The following is an 18,802-nucleotide window of genomic DNA, read 5'->3' as shown; positions in this document are numbered from 1 at the left end:
ATTGTAGAAATTGAAAAAATACAAAAAAATACACTCTAAAACTCTCGTTCATATAACACTTAAATCTTTGTATTAGTACAACCAAACCTGGTACACGAAAGAAAAATATTTGATGTTAAGCTCTTTATAAACTAACAAAGGTATATAAATAGATTTGAAAAAGTACCTCAAAACTTTTGCTTATCTAAAACAGATGTTCTCGTTGCAAATTGAAACAATTAAGTAATCAAGTTAACTTTAAATTTTGAATTTTATTTACACTAGCTTTCTAATGTTTTGCTAAAAAGTATATTTTTTAAAGCATAATTAACTTTATAGTCTTAAAACATATCATTAGAGCAATTACTTTGAGATAAAATTTAAAAAAATAAAGCTACTTAAAGTTTCCTTAAGTTTAATAAAAACATTTTTTTTTAATGTTTTATATAACGAAAAGTTAAGTATTCAAATTGTACTCAAAGGAAAAAAATGCTCATGCTTTTAAACTGAAACTTTAAACAAAACAAGAAAATATAGTAAATATAGATGTAGATAGATGTAGTAAATATTTAAGAAAAATCTACAAACAGATAAGAAAAGCTATTGAATGACTTTAGCATAACAAGCTAAAAATATAATAATACAGACTTGTTAAGTTAAAAATAAGTTTTAAAACATCTTAATACGTTTAAAAACGAAGAGTAAAAATAAAAAAGTATACCTCTTTAACTATTTAACAACTATCGAAATTATATGAAAGAAAATAGGAGTAAATAAATATTAACAATAAAAAATTTGTTTGTTTTCTTTGTGGTCTGTAAATTTGGTAAGCTATGCCGTTTTTTAGCACAAAAAACGAGACTAATTGAACTTTTTCCAATGACAGTTTTTCTAATTTTTAATCAACCTCGTTATTTTAGTAATCTTTAATTCAATAAGATAAAAAATTATCAAATTATATTAAAACTGCATATTTCATTTAAAACATATAACAAATACAGCACTATTTGAGTAAAAGTATTAAAGTTTTAAAGAGTAAGACTTGAACATAAAAGCCTTTTTAAACTAAAGTATTGTATTTTTTTTGTGATTCTCTAGCTTTTTAGGAAACTTTTCTGCTGTACTAATTTTTATTATTTCAAATAAATATAAAAGTGATATTTTTTAAAAGAAACTTAACTAAACTATAAAAAACATATTTAATTTGAAAAACAATTCAATCAAAACAGAAAAGTATTAGAAAATCAAAAAGTTATAGTATTTACTAGTTGCTATTAGTAAAACTAATTTTTCGTGCTTAATGAAATACTTCTCTAGCTTTAGAATAAAAACTGGTTTCTTATTTACCAAATTTTCAAAATATCATTTTTGTTTATAGTTTAAACTTTTCTTAATTTTTAAAAGACAAAAAACTAAATAGAAGTAAAACTAAGACGTGAAAATTTATATTTTAAATACTTTTTTGAAATTTTTTCTTGCGTTTTTATCTTGTGATATTCTCAAAGCCTAAACTTCAATTGTTTTATAATTTACACACAGAAACATCGTTCGCTTGAAGAGAAACTTTTGTTACATTATGAATATAAAACTAATAAGTATATAAGAATAAAATGTAAAAACTGAAAAAAAGTTTACATGTAAATATTAAATACTTAGAAAACAAAGTTAGGTTTAAAAATAGTAAAAGTTTTTTTTTTAAGTAGTAAGGTAAAGTTCATGTGTCGAGTAAATGAGCGAAACATTTTAGTACTGTTCTGTAACAAATTTTTTATATCATAAAGAATAATTTAAAATAAAAGATTGTTTGATCAAGTTTTGTAAAATTTTTAGTGTGGCAATAAGTTGTGGTCTGTAATTACATTTAAACGAGACTAATTACCTTATAGACTGGGTGGGCTGCAAGCCAAAAGGTATAAGCTAAACATAAAATACAGCAGTAAAGTAATCAAATAGCATTGAAGCACTTCAATATGGTTTCACGGACTGGTAAATTCCAGGTCTTTAGTGCTTATTAGTTTTCTATAATTTTTTTTTCAAATAATCTTAATTGATACTTAACTAAAATATTTAGTTTAATTAAATTTTAGAATACTAAAGTACAAAAACCAGTTTAAATTGTTCCTTTTTAAACACTTTAAACAATGGAAAGTACTGTTTACGTGTTAATATGTATAGCTTATTTAAAGCAGAAGTTAAAAATTGGGGCGATAGTCAATTTTGGTAAAATTTATTTTGAAATAAGAAAATGATATTGCAATTGGATTTTTATGCTATGCTATGAAAACCTAAATAGATGTTTTACTATCTAGTTAAAGTTTTTAGTTTCTGATGGATGATAACTGTTACAAACTTATTGCATCAACTACTTTTGCTAAACTTTGACCGATTTCGATGGACTTTCATTTAAAACCTACACTTCGGAACATACGGAACTCTTTGCTGTATGTAGAATGTAGAGGAAAAGTTTCTATCTTGTATTACATTTCGAATTGACCTTAATACTATATCGTTTATAATTTTAAGTAAAAAAAGTCTAAATTGAAAAATATTTTTTATTTTTTATGTGTACCTTACAAGTTTATGAGTTGTAGTACAATCTTTATACCAATTTTTTTCGTACTTCACGAAAACAGTTGGCAGACAGATCAGAAACGTATATATTTATCTTTAAAAAGAAATAAAACAGATTTTAAGCTAAAATTTATCTTATTTAACTAAATACTATATAACTTAAACACGTTTACTTTTTTATAAACTTAATGTAATCATTAAAAAAGTTTTTGATATCACAAAAGAAAAACGATTGTTTATCAATGTTGTTGATAAAAAAGTCACCTTAGAAAAGCAATTTGTATTAAACTGGAATTTAAATGACTTTGCATACAAATGTTGTAAGTTTTTCTAACATTAGATTTAAGCAATTTAAGTTGTTTTTGTTTTGGATTTTTGTGCTGATCTAAATTACTAATATTAAAGGTAGTTTTTTTTTTAACTTTCACTTAAAACTTTATCATTTGTTTATATTTTAGGACTATTAAATATTTAAAACAAAAATGTTTTTGTTTTACACATTTTTTACATTGCTATCAAAACAAATTTTATCCAGTTTTAACAAGTTTGAAATTTAGAACAATAATCTAATACAAAAATGTACTAACTTTTCTATATTTGTTAAACTGGTAATCTTTAGGTTGTACAAGCGTTATAAAAGCGAAATAAACTAATTTAGTTTCAATCAAAATGTAAAATGATTATTATAAGAAAAAGTGTTGTTATATAAACTGTTTTATGTGGTTACTATACCTTCTAATCTAGTTCGATAATTTTAGTGTAATAACATTATATAGCTTATACAAACACTACTTTTTATTCTTTTTTTTACTTAATACAACTGCAAAAATGTTTTTAGTTTTTATTTATTTATACTTATTGAAATGTAAGATTTTTTATCAAAAAAAAAAGTTAAGAGATATCAAACTTTTCTTTGCTTCAACTCAGTCAAATATTACTTTGAAAAATGTTTTGTACCTTAAGTAATTTACAACACTAGGCTAAATCTTAATATGTTCAAAGAGAGTATATTTACTAAACAAATAAGATTTTAACTCACAAAATTTTATTGATTACGGTTAACACTTTCTTTCAGAAAATAAAAGCAAATGGCAACATTTTAAATTGAAATTTTTAGCAATGGTTGTGAGATCGTTATAAAATAAGTTGTGTCAAAACTCGTCTAACCTATAAGTGCGCTGTTAGTGACTTACAAAAAAAAAAATTATGCTTCTAAATTATATAGTATACTATTGTTGATTTACTTTAAAAACCTTTTTTTTTTACTTTTTACAGAAAACGCTAAAGCTATGTTTTTTTTTGCAAAAAATTGACTAAATAAGAAATTTTATCAAAAAATATAGACCTCTCACCAACAACTTAAAAAAATATTGAACGTATTTGAAACACTTATCGCAGACATAAAAAAATATAAGGTGTGAATATTTTATGTTTTTTATATTTGTTACACCTCGTTACATTTCGAAATGAAAAAATATTATCATTAAAAATTTTAACTAAGATAAGCAATATTCAAACCCAGACTAAATTAGTGCTGAACTGAACACTAGATATATTTCAAGGAAACGATTTTAAAAATAATATAAGTTCTGAAATATAACTTACAAATAGTGTACGAAGTAAATTAGTAACAAAGGTTACTAGTTTGTTTAGTTCTAAGTTCTATACTACTACTAAACAAAGTTCTCAAATTGTTTTATGTAGTGATGTAAAAAAAAAGTACTGGCTGATAATAGAGAAAGTCTATGACCAAGACATCTTTGTTATTGCATAACAACGTTAAATAAAAATTATCATTGGACTAAAGCAGCAATTCTCAACCTTTTGAAAAGCTGTGCACAGCAAAATACTCGGAAAAATTGTGAAAAATAGACTAGAGTAAGCATACATTATCATAAAAGAACATTTATTTGTTTTAAGTATCTTAAATTATAAATAAACTAACAATATTTATCAATTTGTTTAAGACTTAATTTTTCTATTAGAAAAAGACAATATAAGTGTAATACATTAAACATTTTTCTATCTAATTAAGTTTTGTATCAATACAAAAAAAAAAGTTTCATGCACACTATTGTGCACACTGTGAAAACCGTTGAATTGGTAATGTACAAATCAAACAAGTACAATTTAAATACAAAAATTTAGTCTAATAAAGTTGTCTCGAAAAATTCTTCATAGCGCTTATTTTAGCATTGATATATAACTCTTTTTTTAAATTGACCAGATTCGTTTATCTGATTAAAAAACAACAAAATATGGTAATTGAGTTTCTGTTCTTAATATTAACTTTGTAATCTATACCTCAGCACGTAAGGTATAAATAGAATTCTTTACAACTCTAGTAACATTTATTACTAGTTTGTTCATGGGCGTTTAAAATATTACCGCTTAAATTAAATTTCTTCTATATCATTGAAGTATTTTTATTATTTTTGCTAGCTAGTTAATAACCAATGTTAGTGCAGGGGTCGAGTTAAATGCGGCTCTTAAAGTTAAAATCTGCGGCCCGCGAGCTTCTTTTTAGCCAAAAATAAACATTTTGAAAATATAAAAAGTTATAATTTTAGACTATAAAACTTACAGTTAGGCTCTAAATTCAATAGATGCTCTTTATTAGTTGCTTAGTTTGTCATATTTGTCATCTAAATTAAATTTTTCTATTGATTATTAGAATTTTTTATTAAACAAATGCGGCCCGCGAGCATTTTTCTTAGGAAAATTGGCACTAAAGTTATTAAGGCTGCCGACCTCTGGTTAAGTAACTTCTTCAAAAAATTTGATTTAATTTGTTCGATGTACTTAATGTTACATTTATTTTAAACACATCTAAACCACACTTTGTATAATATGATATAAAACTCGAAAAATTCTAAATAGACTGAAAATGAATTTAATGTAGTTTTAAATTTTATTTATATGGTAATTAAGAAAATTATATTTATTAAATATGTGAGAAAAGGACGATCTATATCATTAAAAGTTAATTTTCTTTTACTTATTTTGTTTTAAATACATATAAATTACCGAGTAAAATATATTGAGATTATGTTCCAGTAAATTTTCATGTTTTTAGGCGGATTAACTAAAAACTCGAAAAATGAAAAAACACCAACGTTCGATCGGTTGCTATGACTACAAGAATTCGGCAAAAGTGCAGTATGATGTGCTGACAATGAACGCGCAAGCTGACAACTACCAACCGAGAGTGAGCCGTGAGAGAAACCGCTTGCTGCTTAAAGTCCGGAAGGGGTTAAGCAAAAAGAAACTGCTCGAAGAACTTCCTAAACTGAGGGCAGACAGGTCATTGGTTGAATACAAATGCCCAATGTGCAGTAAGAATTACAAGAAAAATCAGTATCTATTACAACTGTTATGTGATCACGTGTTCCACTGCAAATGCTGCAGACAATGGTTGGAATCTCTCCCAATCTGTCCTATCTGCAGTCAAGATCAGTGAAACCAATAAGCTCATCGGCCGTTTCGAATACCTTTTTATATTTCAACTTTTTTAAGCCTTGCTGGCAAAAATTGTTTTAGTTGTCAACGTTTTTACTCTGTTGACTTTTAGCATATTTTTAAATGAGCTTTTTTTTTTGAAAATTTATAATGATTATTTGAAAATTTATGGTTACGAATGAATAAAAAATATAAAGAAATGGATTTAGTGTTTGTTTATTTTTAGCAAATTTAACTATATAAACCATGTAATATAGCCTTAAATAGTTGTTTACATATAATGATTATAACATAAAGTTAAATTCATAAAGCTGGGCTTGAATCTTCAAATTCTTACTATTTTCAGCTTCATTACTTGTAAAATTATAGAAGGACAAATATAAATACTTACCATAAATTTACTGAGAAGTTGTTTTGTTTAGCTTAAACTTATTAATGTTCGAGCAAAAAAAATGTTTACCGACTGAAGGTGTATTTCCAAATCCATCAGACTTTTCTATATTATTATTGAAAGCTTGAAGTTTGTAGATACAATTTCGACTATAAAATCCTCCAGATACATTCCTGATAATCATAAAAGTAATTTCTTTAATGCTTAAACTTCATCAGTTCTTTGTTTAAGAACTTACAAACCTTTTAACATTAATTCTTTAGCTTAACTAGTGCGTTAATGATGATATTTACTGCTTGATTATAAATTTCCAATTAACAAACTATAAGAGGTTGTCATGTTTATTTTGTATAAATTTTTAAAAGTTAGCGTCAGTTCACAGCGAAATTCTGTTAAAAATGTATGCTAAAGGTACTAACTTTACTGTTTTTTTTGCTATGCTGTGAACACCTAATTAGAAGGTTTACTATCTAGTTAAAATTTTTAGTTTTTGAAAACATGCTTTTTAAAACTTTAATTATACAGAGCTTAAAGGAACTTGTTTGTGTTTAATTAGTTTTAGGATGACAACTGCTACAAACTTTTAAATTTTATTTAACTTAGCTATATTTTTTTTTGAATATTAGATATTGTTCTTCCTAAACAAAAAATAATTTAAAAGGCTTTTTATAACATATCTTGAATTTATAACTTTAAATGTTATATAAAAACATAAAAGATTTAATTTTAGTTTAGTTTTCATTATTTTAAAGTTTTAGTCTGCAACGTACACAATTGATATTATTTTGTAGAGTTTATCTACATGTTACCCAAACTGACTTAAGCAAAAAAATGCAATTAATTCATTAATTAAAACAGTTAATATAAAAATTAAACATTTTTAAACTTTATTATATAAGCAATGAATAACTCATAGATTTAGTATACATTTAGCCCATTTAAAGGTAGGAATGTAGCCAAATTTCAGTAAAAAAATAGTTTAATTTAAATTTTTGCATCCAAGGAAATGGTACAAAGATATCTTACCAAGTATTAACCAAGATTTTACTAAAAGTTTTCAAGCGCTCGTCTATTTAAACTTACTTTGCTAATCGATCGGCTTATATCTTATAGAGCAGGGAAGCCTAAAAATAAAACCTAATGCTCGTGATTTAGTTCTCAAGTGATTTCGCATCGGCAGTCTTTTCAATTGCAGCAAAACAAGCTTCTTTTCTCCTTTTAGTTACAACACTGTTGCCACTATGAGACCGCGTGCGCGATAATTGCTGACTTTTAATTGGTCAATACTGAAAGGTTGCGTTTTTCCGAGAAATTTGAATATCAACTACTTTTGAAATTGTTTACCAGAACTAAACTAGCTTTTTAAAGTCTCATCTTAGTTTGAATCTTCTTTTGACTTTGAGCACTTATAATTAGTAGTTTAATGCAGTTTTTTTTGTATGTTTTAAATGAGTACAACATTTTAAAGCTTATATAAAAGCTATTTGAAAACAATTTTAGATAACACGTAAGTGATACGAACATTTATTATTATTACCTCAATAAAATAAGCGTAAACATTGGCATGAAATTAAATCTGTGTGTGCCATCTTATATGTAATAGTTTATTAAGTATTTCAAAAATTTCATTAAACTACTATTTTTAGAGGATGGTTAAAATGCCTAGCTGATACATAAAGAATAAGGTTAAATTTGTTTTAATTTTTTCGAAGGATAGATAAAAAACGTACAAACTAAAAAATACCTTTTATATTAAGTGCTTACTGTATATCTAAAAACTCTTTACAAAATTAAATGAAAAATTCAACTTGAAATGATTTTTTAAGAAAATTATGACACTTTATCATAATTAAGGCGCTTTTAACACCTGTTTATTAAAAAAAAAAACTTTTTTAAATAACAACTTTCTGCCTCAAAGGTATAATTAACAACTAAAAGAAACAACAATAGCGCATTGGAATTTAAAGTCTAAAATTATCTATGTTGCTCGCACGAGGTCTATTAACGTTTCACATTAATGTTTCACAATTTCAAAAGTTTTGCAATATATGTGAAAGTGAAAATAAAAGATAAAAAGCTTTTAAAATTTAATACATATTAAATTGTTTTTTATTGAGAATTAATTTTGATTAATCATTGTAATTGACCACGTATTACAAAAGTAGTATCAAAACATTGCAACAATTGTTTTTTATAGTGTTTTATTAATGTAGATTTAATTTTTATTCTACTAAGTGTTTTCAATTAATAAATTTTATGCTTTGATTATTCATTAAAGCAAAAATTATTCATGTTGATAATTTCTTAAGTTTAAAAATACGAGTGTTTATTAAATTAAAATATGCAAAAATGGTACAAAATTTATTAATAAAAACCATATTATCAAAGTAAAACTTCTCAGACACAATTGTTACATTTGTTTCTAAAAAAGAAAAATTCGAAACATTTTAAATGGCAACTGACAATGCAAATGTGTATGTAACGAGCTAGAAAAAAAAACTACATAAAAAACTTGAATCACAACAGTATTGTTTCAGTTTCAATATGATTTCACTTTATGATAAAAAAACAACAAGACTCTGGCAATGCGCATCAAAAATTTTAAAACATCAAACAGTCAGCAGGTGTACAAGTTATTTTTTTTCTAACAAGCTTCTTCAGTGTCCTTGTACGTTTTCTCGCTGAGCGCGATTTCTTCCGCGCTTTCGGCGGGAGGCTCGCACTTTTGCAGGTGGTTCTTGAAGAAGGCCACCAAGCCCGACAGGACGAAAAGGGTGCCGCTGAATACGAAGGTGGAGGTGTAGCTTTTCGTTTCAGAGTACAGGTAGCCTGCGCAAGTTTTAACAGTTGCAACAAACTTTGTGCTAGTTTATATTAGATAACAATGCTTAAATTTGAGTCGAAAAAGTTTAAAAGTTTTTTTTTTCTAAATTCTAGTAATAAACTTAAACACCTGCCTTAATTTATTTTGTTTTTTGATTTAAATCTAAAAAATTAATTGATAGTTGAAAGAGCATATTTTGAAGTTGTGACTATTTTTTGCTTTTTTGCAACAAAAATTACTTTGTACGGTTCAAAATACCTAATTATTTAAAAAAAAACCAAAAATCCAAAAAGTTTACAAAAAAAAAACAACTGAGGGAAAGTACCTCCGATGGTGGGCCCCAGCCCGATTCCGAGCCCCTCCAGCATGAGGAACCAGCTGAAGGAGGTGGAGAACTTCTCCTTGCCCAGCACCTGGGACACCCCCGCCTTCAAGAAGCCGTACGACCCAGACAGGAAGCCGAACGCGGAGGAAAAGGCGAAAAGGCCAGTTTGGGTGTCCCACGCAGGGCTGAACAGGGTCACCAGTCCTAGCAGCAGCTGAAAGAGAAAACTATGGTAAAATTTATTTAGCATATTGAAAGGCTACTTATGTTCATTTTATTACTGTTACCAAAGACTAACAAAAGTTGTAAGAAAAATATTTGCAGTTTCAAACTTTTAAATAGCTTACTGGTACGTCCACAAAGCTGTTTTGACTAAACAAAGGTATTTCGGCTTACTAACATTCTACATTTTACACTTTACATTCTGTTGATAAAAAAAATTAAGCAACTATATTTTTAAACCTGCAGAGCACCGTATGCGTACAACGGGTGAACCTTGCACTTGTAAAATAGGAGAGCCATTAGCAATCTGCCGAAAATTCCCCCGAACCCGTTGCAAGAGCTGATCCACGCAGACGTGTCCTTGCTTATGTTGAGCAACCTGTGATTTTTTTTTAATATTTCAAGTATTTTTACTGTATTAACCAGTATACTAGTTGTGGGAGATTCACAAAACACGACTTTGAGTGTGTTGTGGAAAAAAGTAAACAAGCTATAATAAATCTTTTACTCTTACGAGTTTTAAAACTGTACAGACATGTTTGTTTAATTTTTAAGTTAATATACATAAAAGGCATAAGGTTTTTATCATAGAAGCAACCTTTGTTCTAAACATTTCTATTGTTTTAAAATAGTTGCCATTAAAGTTTCCCTTTCCTCAAAAAAAAATCTTCTGACATTCTCGTAAACACATTTAAAAAAACATGTCAAAGCTTTACAAATTTATCATTAAGTATATAAATAAAACGGGAACGGGTCTAAATTGCACGAAGACAAAATTGCACGAGATTACTAAATTGCACGAGAACAAAATTGCACAAGTGCAGAAAATTGCACGAAGCCAAATTTGCACGAGGGCACAAAATTGCACAAGGGAACAAAATTGCACAAAGACGATTTTGCACCAAGAGTCAATTTTGCCAAGTTACATTTTTGCACAAGAGTAAAAGAAATTCAAAAAGCAATTAAAAATTAAAAAAAAAAACAGAAAAAAACTAAAAATAATTTAATAAAAAATAAAAAGACACTGACCGAGGGTAAGGGTTAGGGGTAACAATAATAGTAAAAAAAAATATAAAATATAAATAAAGTAATAAAAATAAACTGAAAAAATAAAGATAATTCACTGAACGAGGGTAAGTGTTAGGGGTAACAGTGATAGTAAAAACAAATAATTAAAGAAAAACAAATTAAATTGATAAAAAGAATAAAAGTCTAACCCGTGCGAAAATGTCTTCCTGCAAAAACACCTTCGTTCAATTTCATCTTCGTGCAAAATGTCTTCATGCAAAAGTATCTTCGTGTAAAAGCATCTTCGTGCAATTTTGTGCACTCGTGCAATTTTTTTCCCCTCGTGCAATTTTGTACGCTAGTGCAAATTTTACAGCTGCCCAATTAAAACAGTACAATGTTGCAATTAAAAAAAAAACACTTCAAAAACTATTAGTTATTTTTTAACAACTTCCAACCTTGCACGCTCGTACAAATGCACGTAGGGGATGTAGTTCGAGGTCCAGCCGAAGAAGTCCGACATCAGAAGAAACAGGAAGGCCGGCCTCTTGGCCAGCTCCCACGACGTCCGGAAAAAATCCCCCACCGAGCTCTTTTCTGTGGTCGTACTAATAAAATTAAACTAGTTGAATACTTTTGTTTTAAACTTTTAATTTGCAGAAAAATTTTCACGTGCAACATTTGCTTAAAATGAGGAAGTGTTACGTAAATACTAAGATAAAATTTTTTGACTTGGTGTTTTTAAACTAAGGGTATTAAGACTAGTTTACGCTCATGAGTCGTGCTGAGATTTAAAGTTTATACCATGTGGTACAATAATGTTTTTAATAAATGATTAGTTTTTGCAGTTCTATCCAAACGCAATTTTAGTTATTGTTTCAAATTTACACACCTTTGTGCGTCACCACTTTTTCCTGCAGCTCCGAGTTGCCGTTGACGTCTTCGGCGATGAACTTGACCACGTGCTGGCGCTCTCCACCCATTAAGTCTTTTTTGAAGAAGTTGAGGGGATGGTCGGGAGCTTCGGAGGGGCGGAAGAGGAACATCCCGAGCACGACGATGTGGAGGTGGAAGGCTCCGAAGATCAACATCGCTCCCTGTTGGTTGTTTTGTTGAGTTGAAGCGTTTTTTAATTAAAATTAAAATATCAGTTGCCTTTGGAAATTCAATTTTTTTTTCTCAATCAAATGCAACATAAATTTAGACGTCTTTAAAATCAAAGCTTAGGAAAATACTGCTTAACTTTTATTACTTACATTACTCAAGCTTTAAAATAGAGTTAAAGCATTTAAAAAACAATCGTTTATTTGATTAGAACCTGAAAAAAATATACTTTTGAAAAATCATATTTCAATTTCAATCAACAACCTGCCACTCGAACAAATCAACGAGCTTTTGCAGCGCTCCTGTTCCCACAAAAAGTCCCGCGCACAACGTGCTTCCGGAAATCCCCTCGGCCAAAACTCGATCCTTCACGTAGTAGTCGTTGAGCGCGGTGCTGGACGCAAAGTTGACGAGCCCCCCGCCGAAGCCTGTTGAAAAAAAAATTAATAAAGTAACAATAACCTGCTTTTGAGTTTAATTGCATGCTTTTGTTCGCCGTTTTAGTTTTCAAAGAAAGCATTTTGGTCATATTTATTTAAGACATTTTTAATTAAAGTTTTATTTGTTTAATTTAATTCAAAGTTTAACGATTCGGTAAATGAAACATCTTTGCTTTGCGTCTTTCACTATGTTTATGGTTATAAGTATTCCAACAGAAGACTGTTTTGATTTTTTTAAAATTAAAAAAAAGCTTTTCTTTTAATTGTTTTACTCAGTTTAGAAGTTCCATAGGTTTGTGTAAAAGTAAATATATTCCAAACTACTTACACTAACTTTCAACTAATAAAAAAAACATCACAACCTAGCACGATGCCGAACGTGACGAAGAGTCCTTCGAGGCTGGTCATGAAGCAGCTGATGGTCCAGCCCAGGAAACAGATCAGTCCCCCGAAGCACGTTGACCTCCTGTACCCGAACCTCTGGATTATCATGCCGAAAATGGGCCCTGAAATAAAACTTTCGGTTCAGTTTTAGTGTGTATTTGTTTAGTTTATGTTGGAGTTTTAACCATAAATTTCTAGAGAGCTTCACACTTAAGGAGCCTTTATACAATTATGACAAAATTTAGATTGATTTTATTACTTAACAATTGTTTCACGCTAGAGCGATGATCACAAGTAAAAAGTTAAACATATTAACAAGTTGCAACGGACAAACATTCTTTATAGTTTTAGAAAAGTAATTAGTTGACTAATTAGATTTTAGTAATTTTAAGAAAGATAAACTATAATTAACGTAAACACAATTATAACAAAAATCAAGCGACAAAACAAAATTGCATAATGACGTTTAGTTTACCTGCTACCTTAAAGTTATCTTATTCTATAATAATATTGTTTTTTTTTTTGTTTTTTTTTTTTGAAAATAACCTAGTCTTAATTTAGTTTCGATGTTTTTTCAAATCAAAAATCGGCAAAACTTTGCTTCAGTTGTATTGTGTTTGCTCACTTGAAACGCCTTAACATTTTGCTATAAAGTCTTTGACGTTAAAGATGACAAGTTTGCAACTTAAAGTTAATTTGAATGTTTTAAAGATTTTATTTGTGGTTTTATTTGATAACAATTTTTTATAATACAGAAGCAAAACTCTTTGAGTAAGAATATAATAGCTTTATATGTTTCCGAAGATATTGCATGTTACAAATTCTTTAAATGTAAGTACTACTTAGCTCTTCGATAAACTTAATAAACGACATTAAAATTTTAACAATTTAGTCGAAAAAAATAAGTTGTAAACAATAAATAAAAGTTAAAACTGAAAAGATAATTTGAATATTCTATAACGGACTTAATTGACTTGAGATTAATGTTTTTATTGGTTGTTGCATAACAATCTAAAACCATTCAAGTTCAGCCGTTTGGAACAGAACTTGCATTTCTCAATACGTTACCACACTCAAGTTAAACGTATTTGATGAATATAAGATCGACCACAAACTTAGTTTAAAAGTTTTAAATGTAAAATTTTAAACATTAAATCGTTGTTTAAAAAGTTAGGTGCTTATATTTTTTTTTTGCAAACTTGTAGTAAAAATATTTAAAGTTTTTTAATTTTTTATATTTCAAAATTAAATATTAAATATATTTAACAAAAACAAGTGAAACAGTATTAAAAGTTCCTTGTTATTGTTTTTATACAATTAGAAAAGTTCACATAAACATTTTCATTAGACACATATACAGTGTTAAAGTATTAAAAGAAAAATTATTTTTTTAAACGTTTAACAGAAAAAACTTGACTTTCATAAATATTTAAAGCTAGTAAAACATGTTTTGTAATTCGTTTTTATCAAAAGCACTTATCAGTTAATATTAATATTTTAGTTGTTTGTTTTTAGTTGATTTTACTATCATTTTTAAAGCTATAGCCTCTTGAAATATTTGAACTCGAGTTTAAAGAACTTAAATTTTCATTTAATTGAAATACTATTGAAAAAAAAACTACTGATTTTTGACAAACTTCTTTTTTTTTATATAGCCTAAACTTTGTTTTTGAAGCATTGTTTTGTGAACCTTTTAACAATTTAATTTAAAAAACTTTCAAAAAAAACATTTTTATTGTTTTAAAGCAAACTAACTCCTGTTGTACTACACGTAACAAACTTAACTGAAAAACTAGAAAAGTTAAAGTTTGATACTCAATTATAAGAGTAATTTTAATAGTTTAGGTTCTTAACGTAAAAAAGTACAATCTTTACTTACTATTTATAAAGTTTACTTTATTTGTTCCAATTTTAATGAAAATAAATCACCTTTCAACTGCAGTTAAAGCCAAATTAAATTTTTGTAAAACACTAACACCTTAATCTACACAAAGTTTGTCAGCTTGAAAAAAAATAATAATTTTCTCAACAACAATACTCACCTAACCCGCACCCAATGGCAACCGGCAGGCTGCCAACGAGGGCCACGAAAGCACGTGATGTGTAGGGGAATTCCCTGTTCCAGGAAGACACCAGCACCCCGCACGTATACTCAGTTCCCCACGTGAGGGCGTTGCACAGGGAGGCGCAGAAGAGCACCACCAAACGGTGATTACCCACCGAGTTTTCCGGGTTGTCAGGCGACATTGGTGAAAATCAGTTTGAAAATTTTGCTGAAAAAGTTTTAGAACTTTTGTTGCTTTTTCTTTAACAAATATTTAAACTTAAGTATTTTATTAGAAAAACGGGTAATTTGTATTTTATAAACAAATATAGTTGCTGAACTGTGACACACAGATTTTATAATGTCTTTTAAAAAGCAAAATAAAACTGCAACAAGGTTTACAATTTTGCAAAAAAATAATTTAAAGCGGTATATTTACGCTTAACTACAACAAACCTTTCTAAAACAATACAACAAATATTTTTTTTAAACTACTGGTGTCTAAAAAATGTATGAAGTTTTTATAGTTATAATCTACTAAACAAAAAAGTAGTTTCAAAGAACTACAAAAAATATTTAAGTTTTAAACATTCAAAGTTTTATAAAATATACAATTTTTTAAATGTTAAGAAAATCTTACTTAAGCTCAGCCTTGAAAAGTTAAACACATAAATTTTAAGCTAACTAAAAATAAACACGTTTTTTTTTACAAAAAGCATACACTTTTTAACACGTATGAAATCTACGTGATAGTAAACTTAAACTTAGTAATTTTATTCTACACATTGCATCATTAAGAGTCATAAGCTTATGCTTAATAGATAAACATAATTAGTTACTATACTAATTGTTACTAAAAACACTTTGCTTAGTAATATTAAAGCGTATAGACGAAAATTGTAAAAGACAAAACAATTTTTAAACTTAGAAAGCATACTTATCTGAACACCAAAGTAAAATTTATTTTGTTTAAAATAACATCCTGTTCTTTACAATAAAAGTTTTATACTTATTTGTGTAAAAGCTTTCCATGATTGATTTAAGGCTTATGTTATACAACATAAAATACGCTGACAAGAAATTTAAAAAAAAAAAATTTTCATAACTAACATTTAATGATGTGTAAAAACATTACATTTTAAAAATAACTGTGTTTATTAGTCTTTATTTCATACAAAACCTCAAAAAAAAGTCAATAACTACATTTTAAATACATTCAAAAACGCATTAGTTTAAAAACCGAACGTTTCTCACAGCCAAGCTCAATGTTTAATTTTTCCTCGCGCTTCGGTCATGTATAATTGAGCAGCGTTGCAGAAGAAAAAGGTTTTCAATTGAGAGGTAGCACTGCCAACAACAACACCGAGGCATTAGGAATTTTATCTCCTTTTCCCTGCTAGCGCAGTTTTCATTATGACGTAACACAATGCAGTGTTTTGTGTACTTCGGTGTTTGGAATGACATTAAGCGCTCGGAATTTTTCTCAATGCAGGCGTTCTGGCATTTAGACTGTTTTGAACCATAATTGATTTTTTATTAGTTTTTTCAATTGTGTCAAATACTTAAATTCAAACTAACCTTTTCAAATTTTTACTTAAAAAAAAACTCATGTTCATATACATGTTATTTAAAGTCGTGAAACTAAAAAAGAATCTTGTTTTTTTAAACAAGTAACTGACTTTGGTCGAGATAGTTTTTGAAATTTAATTAAGTTTCCTTATATTTATCTTCGTTACTCTATTTTTAAATGCCTAAACACCTACAAGCTCTTAAAGCATCAGTTGTTTTTTTATCAATTATTTTTTCAAACATACCTACACAAATAATAAAAACAAGTGAAAAGTTAACTTTATGAAAAACAAAGCTCAGAAATATTTTAATAAGTACACTTTTAAACAAGTTAATTAGATATAGCTTAAACATTTACAAACAGGAAAATATGTTCACATATATTTACTTAGTTTTTGAAAAGAAAATATCTTAAGTTTTATTTTACTGCACCTACAGTATCAATCGATTAGTGAAAAAAAGAATCAATAGGTTCAAAACCAAATAAAAATAGATAACTCTCTTACTTTCAATATATTTTGAATATTTCTCAATGGTGAACACCCTACGCTTTTTTGGAAAAAAAAAATGCAAAACGATAATAAAAAATAAATTTAGCGTTGTAACTACCTATTTTGTTTTTATATTGACATTAAACTATCAATAAAAACAAAATATTTCTGAAATAACTTTAAAATATTCAATAAGCAATGAGTTTTTATTGATAAGCAAAACAGAAATCAAATATCGTTTTACTACAATCTACGTCACTGCTCACTTTGCTCAATTTTTATTGGCCGAACGGTTATACAAATGTTTTGTTTCAAAGCACGTGGTTTGTACTCAAGTGCTCCGGAAATTCGTCATACAAGCCTCAATAGCACTAAAAGTGTTAGTAGATAGTAAAAAGTTTTGTTTTTTCTGTGATTAAAAAAGCAAATTCGTCACTACTTGGAAACAGTAACATTAATTAACTTAAAAAAATGTTTTTATTGTTACCTAATATAAACGATAACTACAATTCTTAATCAACTTTGATTTAAAATGTTTTAAAACATTTATCTAATAAAAAAAGAATTAAGGCTTTGTTTTTTACGGTTTGGTAAAAAAAAATTACCGGTAATACTTACAAGAAAAAAACACATTTAAGGTTTGAAAACATCAAGTTTAAGTCAAAGGTATACAAAGCAATTAGGGGTAACAAAAATTGTGTCGATTAAGAGATTTTCAAAGTTTTTTTACGTTCTATAATGAGTTTGCTTGGAACTGAAAAAACACAAACTGTGTTTTTATTACAAAGCAATACTTTTTTCAGCACAATGTAGTTGTATAATGAACCTTTAAGCGGCTGACATTAGTAAATCTTCTTCAAGAAGCTCAACAATAAAACCACTATGACCTTCAATTGCATTACTGCGCCACAAGTTGGTTTATTTGGAAATTTAAGCCGGATAAAACGGTTGGAAATTTAGAATAAATTTAATAAACATCACTTCCATACTGATATCGGAGGATAATAACATGTTTTAAATTTTTAGTTGTTTTGAACATTTCAAAATTTAATTAGCTTCATCATTTTGAATACATTTCTTGTCCAGAGTATAAATAATTTTTTCGTTTATCTACTTTAACTTGTTGCTTGATACTACTAATTTAAAATTCAAATTTTCTTAAGCCTTTCTTTTTTACAGTTATTGTTTAAAAAATAATAATTCTGTAACTAAACTGCTATAAAAACTTACAAAAAGTTTTCAAGTATTTAAACGTTTTTAAATGTGTTGTTAGAAATTACTTAGGACATAATCTCTTTTTCGAAACACTTACTAAAGCCTCAGCTGTTCTAAAATCATAAATATGTTTTTAGATATGAAAAACAAAAATACTGTTGAAACACATGTATTTCTATATATTTTTATTATATGTTCTATATAAATTATATATACCTATTTAAATATCATACGTTATATATAACGTTTAAAAACCCAAAAATTATGTAAGTAATAGTTAAATCAAAAACGAACTACTTCAAGTTTTTTTTATAAACAGTTTACTTAAAAGTAAAGCATGTTTAACTTAACATAAACAAAATTAAAAATATTTATGTAAGTTAAAAAAAACAGAAAAAAAAACATTCAATAGATTAATATAGGTCAGTCTATTTACTATTAAACTTATTTACTATTGTTTAATAAATTTATACACCTATAATTTATTATGTGTTGTTTTAATTCAATTCATTTCTTCTTCAAGTAAAATTTTTCACGATCTTTAAATAAAGTAAGCTATTAGAAAAGACATTTGATCAAGAATTAAACACTAAACTTTAGACTAGTATTAAAGTTAAAAAATTTACAAAAGAAAACTAACTTTAATGATTTTTTTTTTCAGAATAATTAACAGAGTGTATTTTTATTTGTTGAGGTAGTATGACGAAAAGTTCAAGCGCAATTTAAAAAAAATCACCTTCCTTGTATAAAAAATATATAAGTTTAAAACTTAAAAA

The 18,802-nt window shown here is 27.4% G+C and overlaps 2 protein-coding genes across 2 annotated transcripts; one reads left to right on the top strand and one right to left on the bottom strand.

Annotated features, from left to right (window-relative positions):
- Positions 1 to 5,650: 5,650 nt before the first annotated feature.
- On the top strand, positions 5,651 to 6,010 carry LOC145843184 (E3 ubiquitin-protein ligase RNF181-like). Its single transcript, XM_082950643.1, has one exon. It carries the CDS (start codon positions 5,651 to 5,653, stop codon positions 6,008 to 6,010), a length of 360 nt encoding a protein of 119 aa, XP_082806769.1.
- Positions 6,011 to 8,076: 2,066 nt separating this feature from the next.
- On the bottom strand, positions 8,077 to 14,976 carry LOC145841912 (monocarboxylate transporter 14-like). Its single transcript, XM_082949212.1, has 8 exons — positions 14,750 to 14,976; positions 12,686 to 12,829; positions 12,148 to 12,311; positions 11,672 to 11,876; positions 11,238 to 11,376; positions 10,012 to 10,150; positions 9,550 to 9,763; positions 8,077 to 9,229 (listed from the first exon to the last, which is right to left on the bottom strand). The coding sequence occupies exons 1-8, from the start codon at positions 14,952 to 14,954 to the stop codon at positions 9,045 to 9,047; spliced, it is 1,395 nt and encodes a 464-aa protein (XP_082805338.1). The 5' UTR covers positions 14,955 to 14,976; the 3' UTR covers positions 8,077 to 9,044.
- Between the last annotated feature and the right edge of the window lie 3,826 nt (positions 14,977 to 18,802).

This window comes from Thalia democratica, chromosome 8 (genome assembly GCF_965202585.1).
Source record: "Thalia democratica chromosome 8, ktThaDemo2.hap1.1, whole genome shotgun sequence".
NCBI classification, from domain to species: Eukaryota; Metazoa; Chordata; class Thaliacea; order Salpida; family Salpidae; genus Thalia; species Thalia democratica.
This window is presented reverse-complemented; position numbering and strand designations above follow the sequence as displayed.

Bases quoted from the DNA above. Each gene is read 5' to 3' on its own strand.
- LOC145843184 (XM_082950643.1), top strand. From the start codon at position 5,651: ATGAAAAAACACCAACGTTCGATCGGTTGCTATGACTACAAGAATTCG.
- LOC145841912 (XM_082949212.1), bottom strand. From the start codon at position 14,954: ATGTCGCCTGACAACCCGGAAAACTCGGTGGGTAATCACCGTTTGGTG. The intron at 12,830-14,749 runs GTGAGTATTGTT...GTTTTATTTCAG, and splicing joins TGCCATTGGGTGCGGGTTAG to GGCCCATTTTCGGCATGATA. The intron at 11,377-11,671 runs GTGTGTAAATTT...GTACGACCACAG, and splicing joins AAAAGTGGTGACGCACAAAG to AAAAGAGCTCGGTGGGGGAT.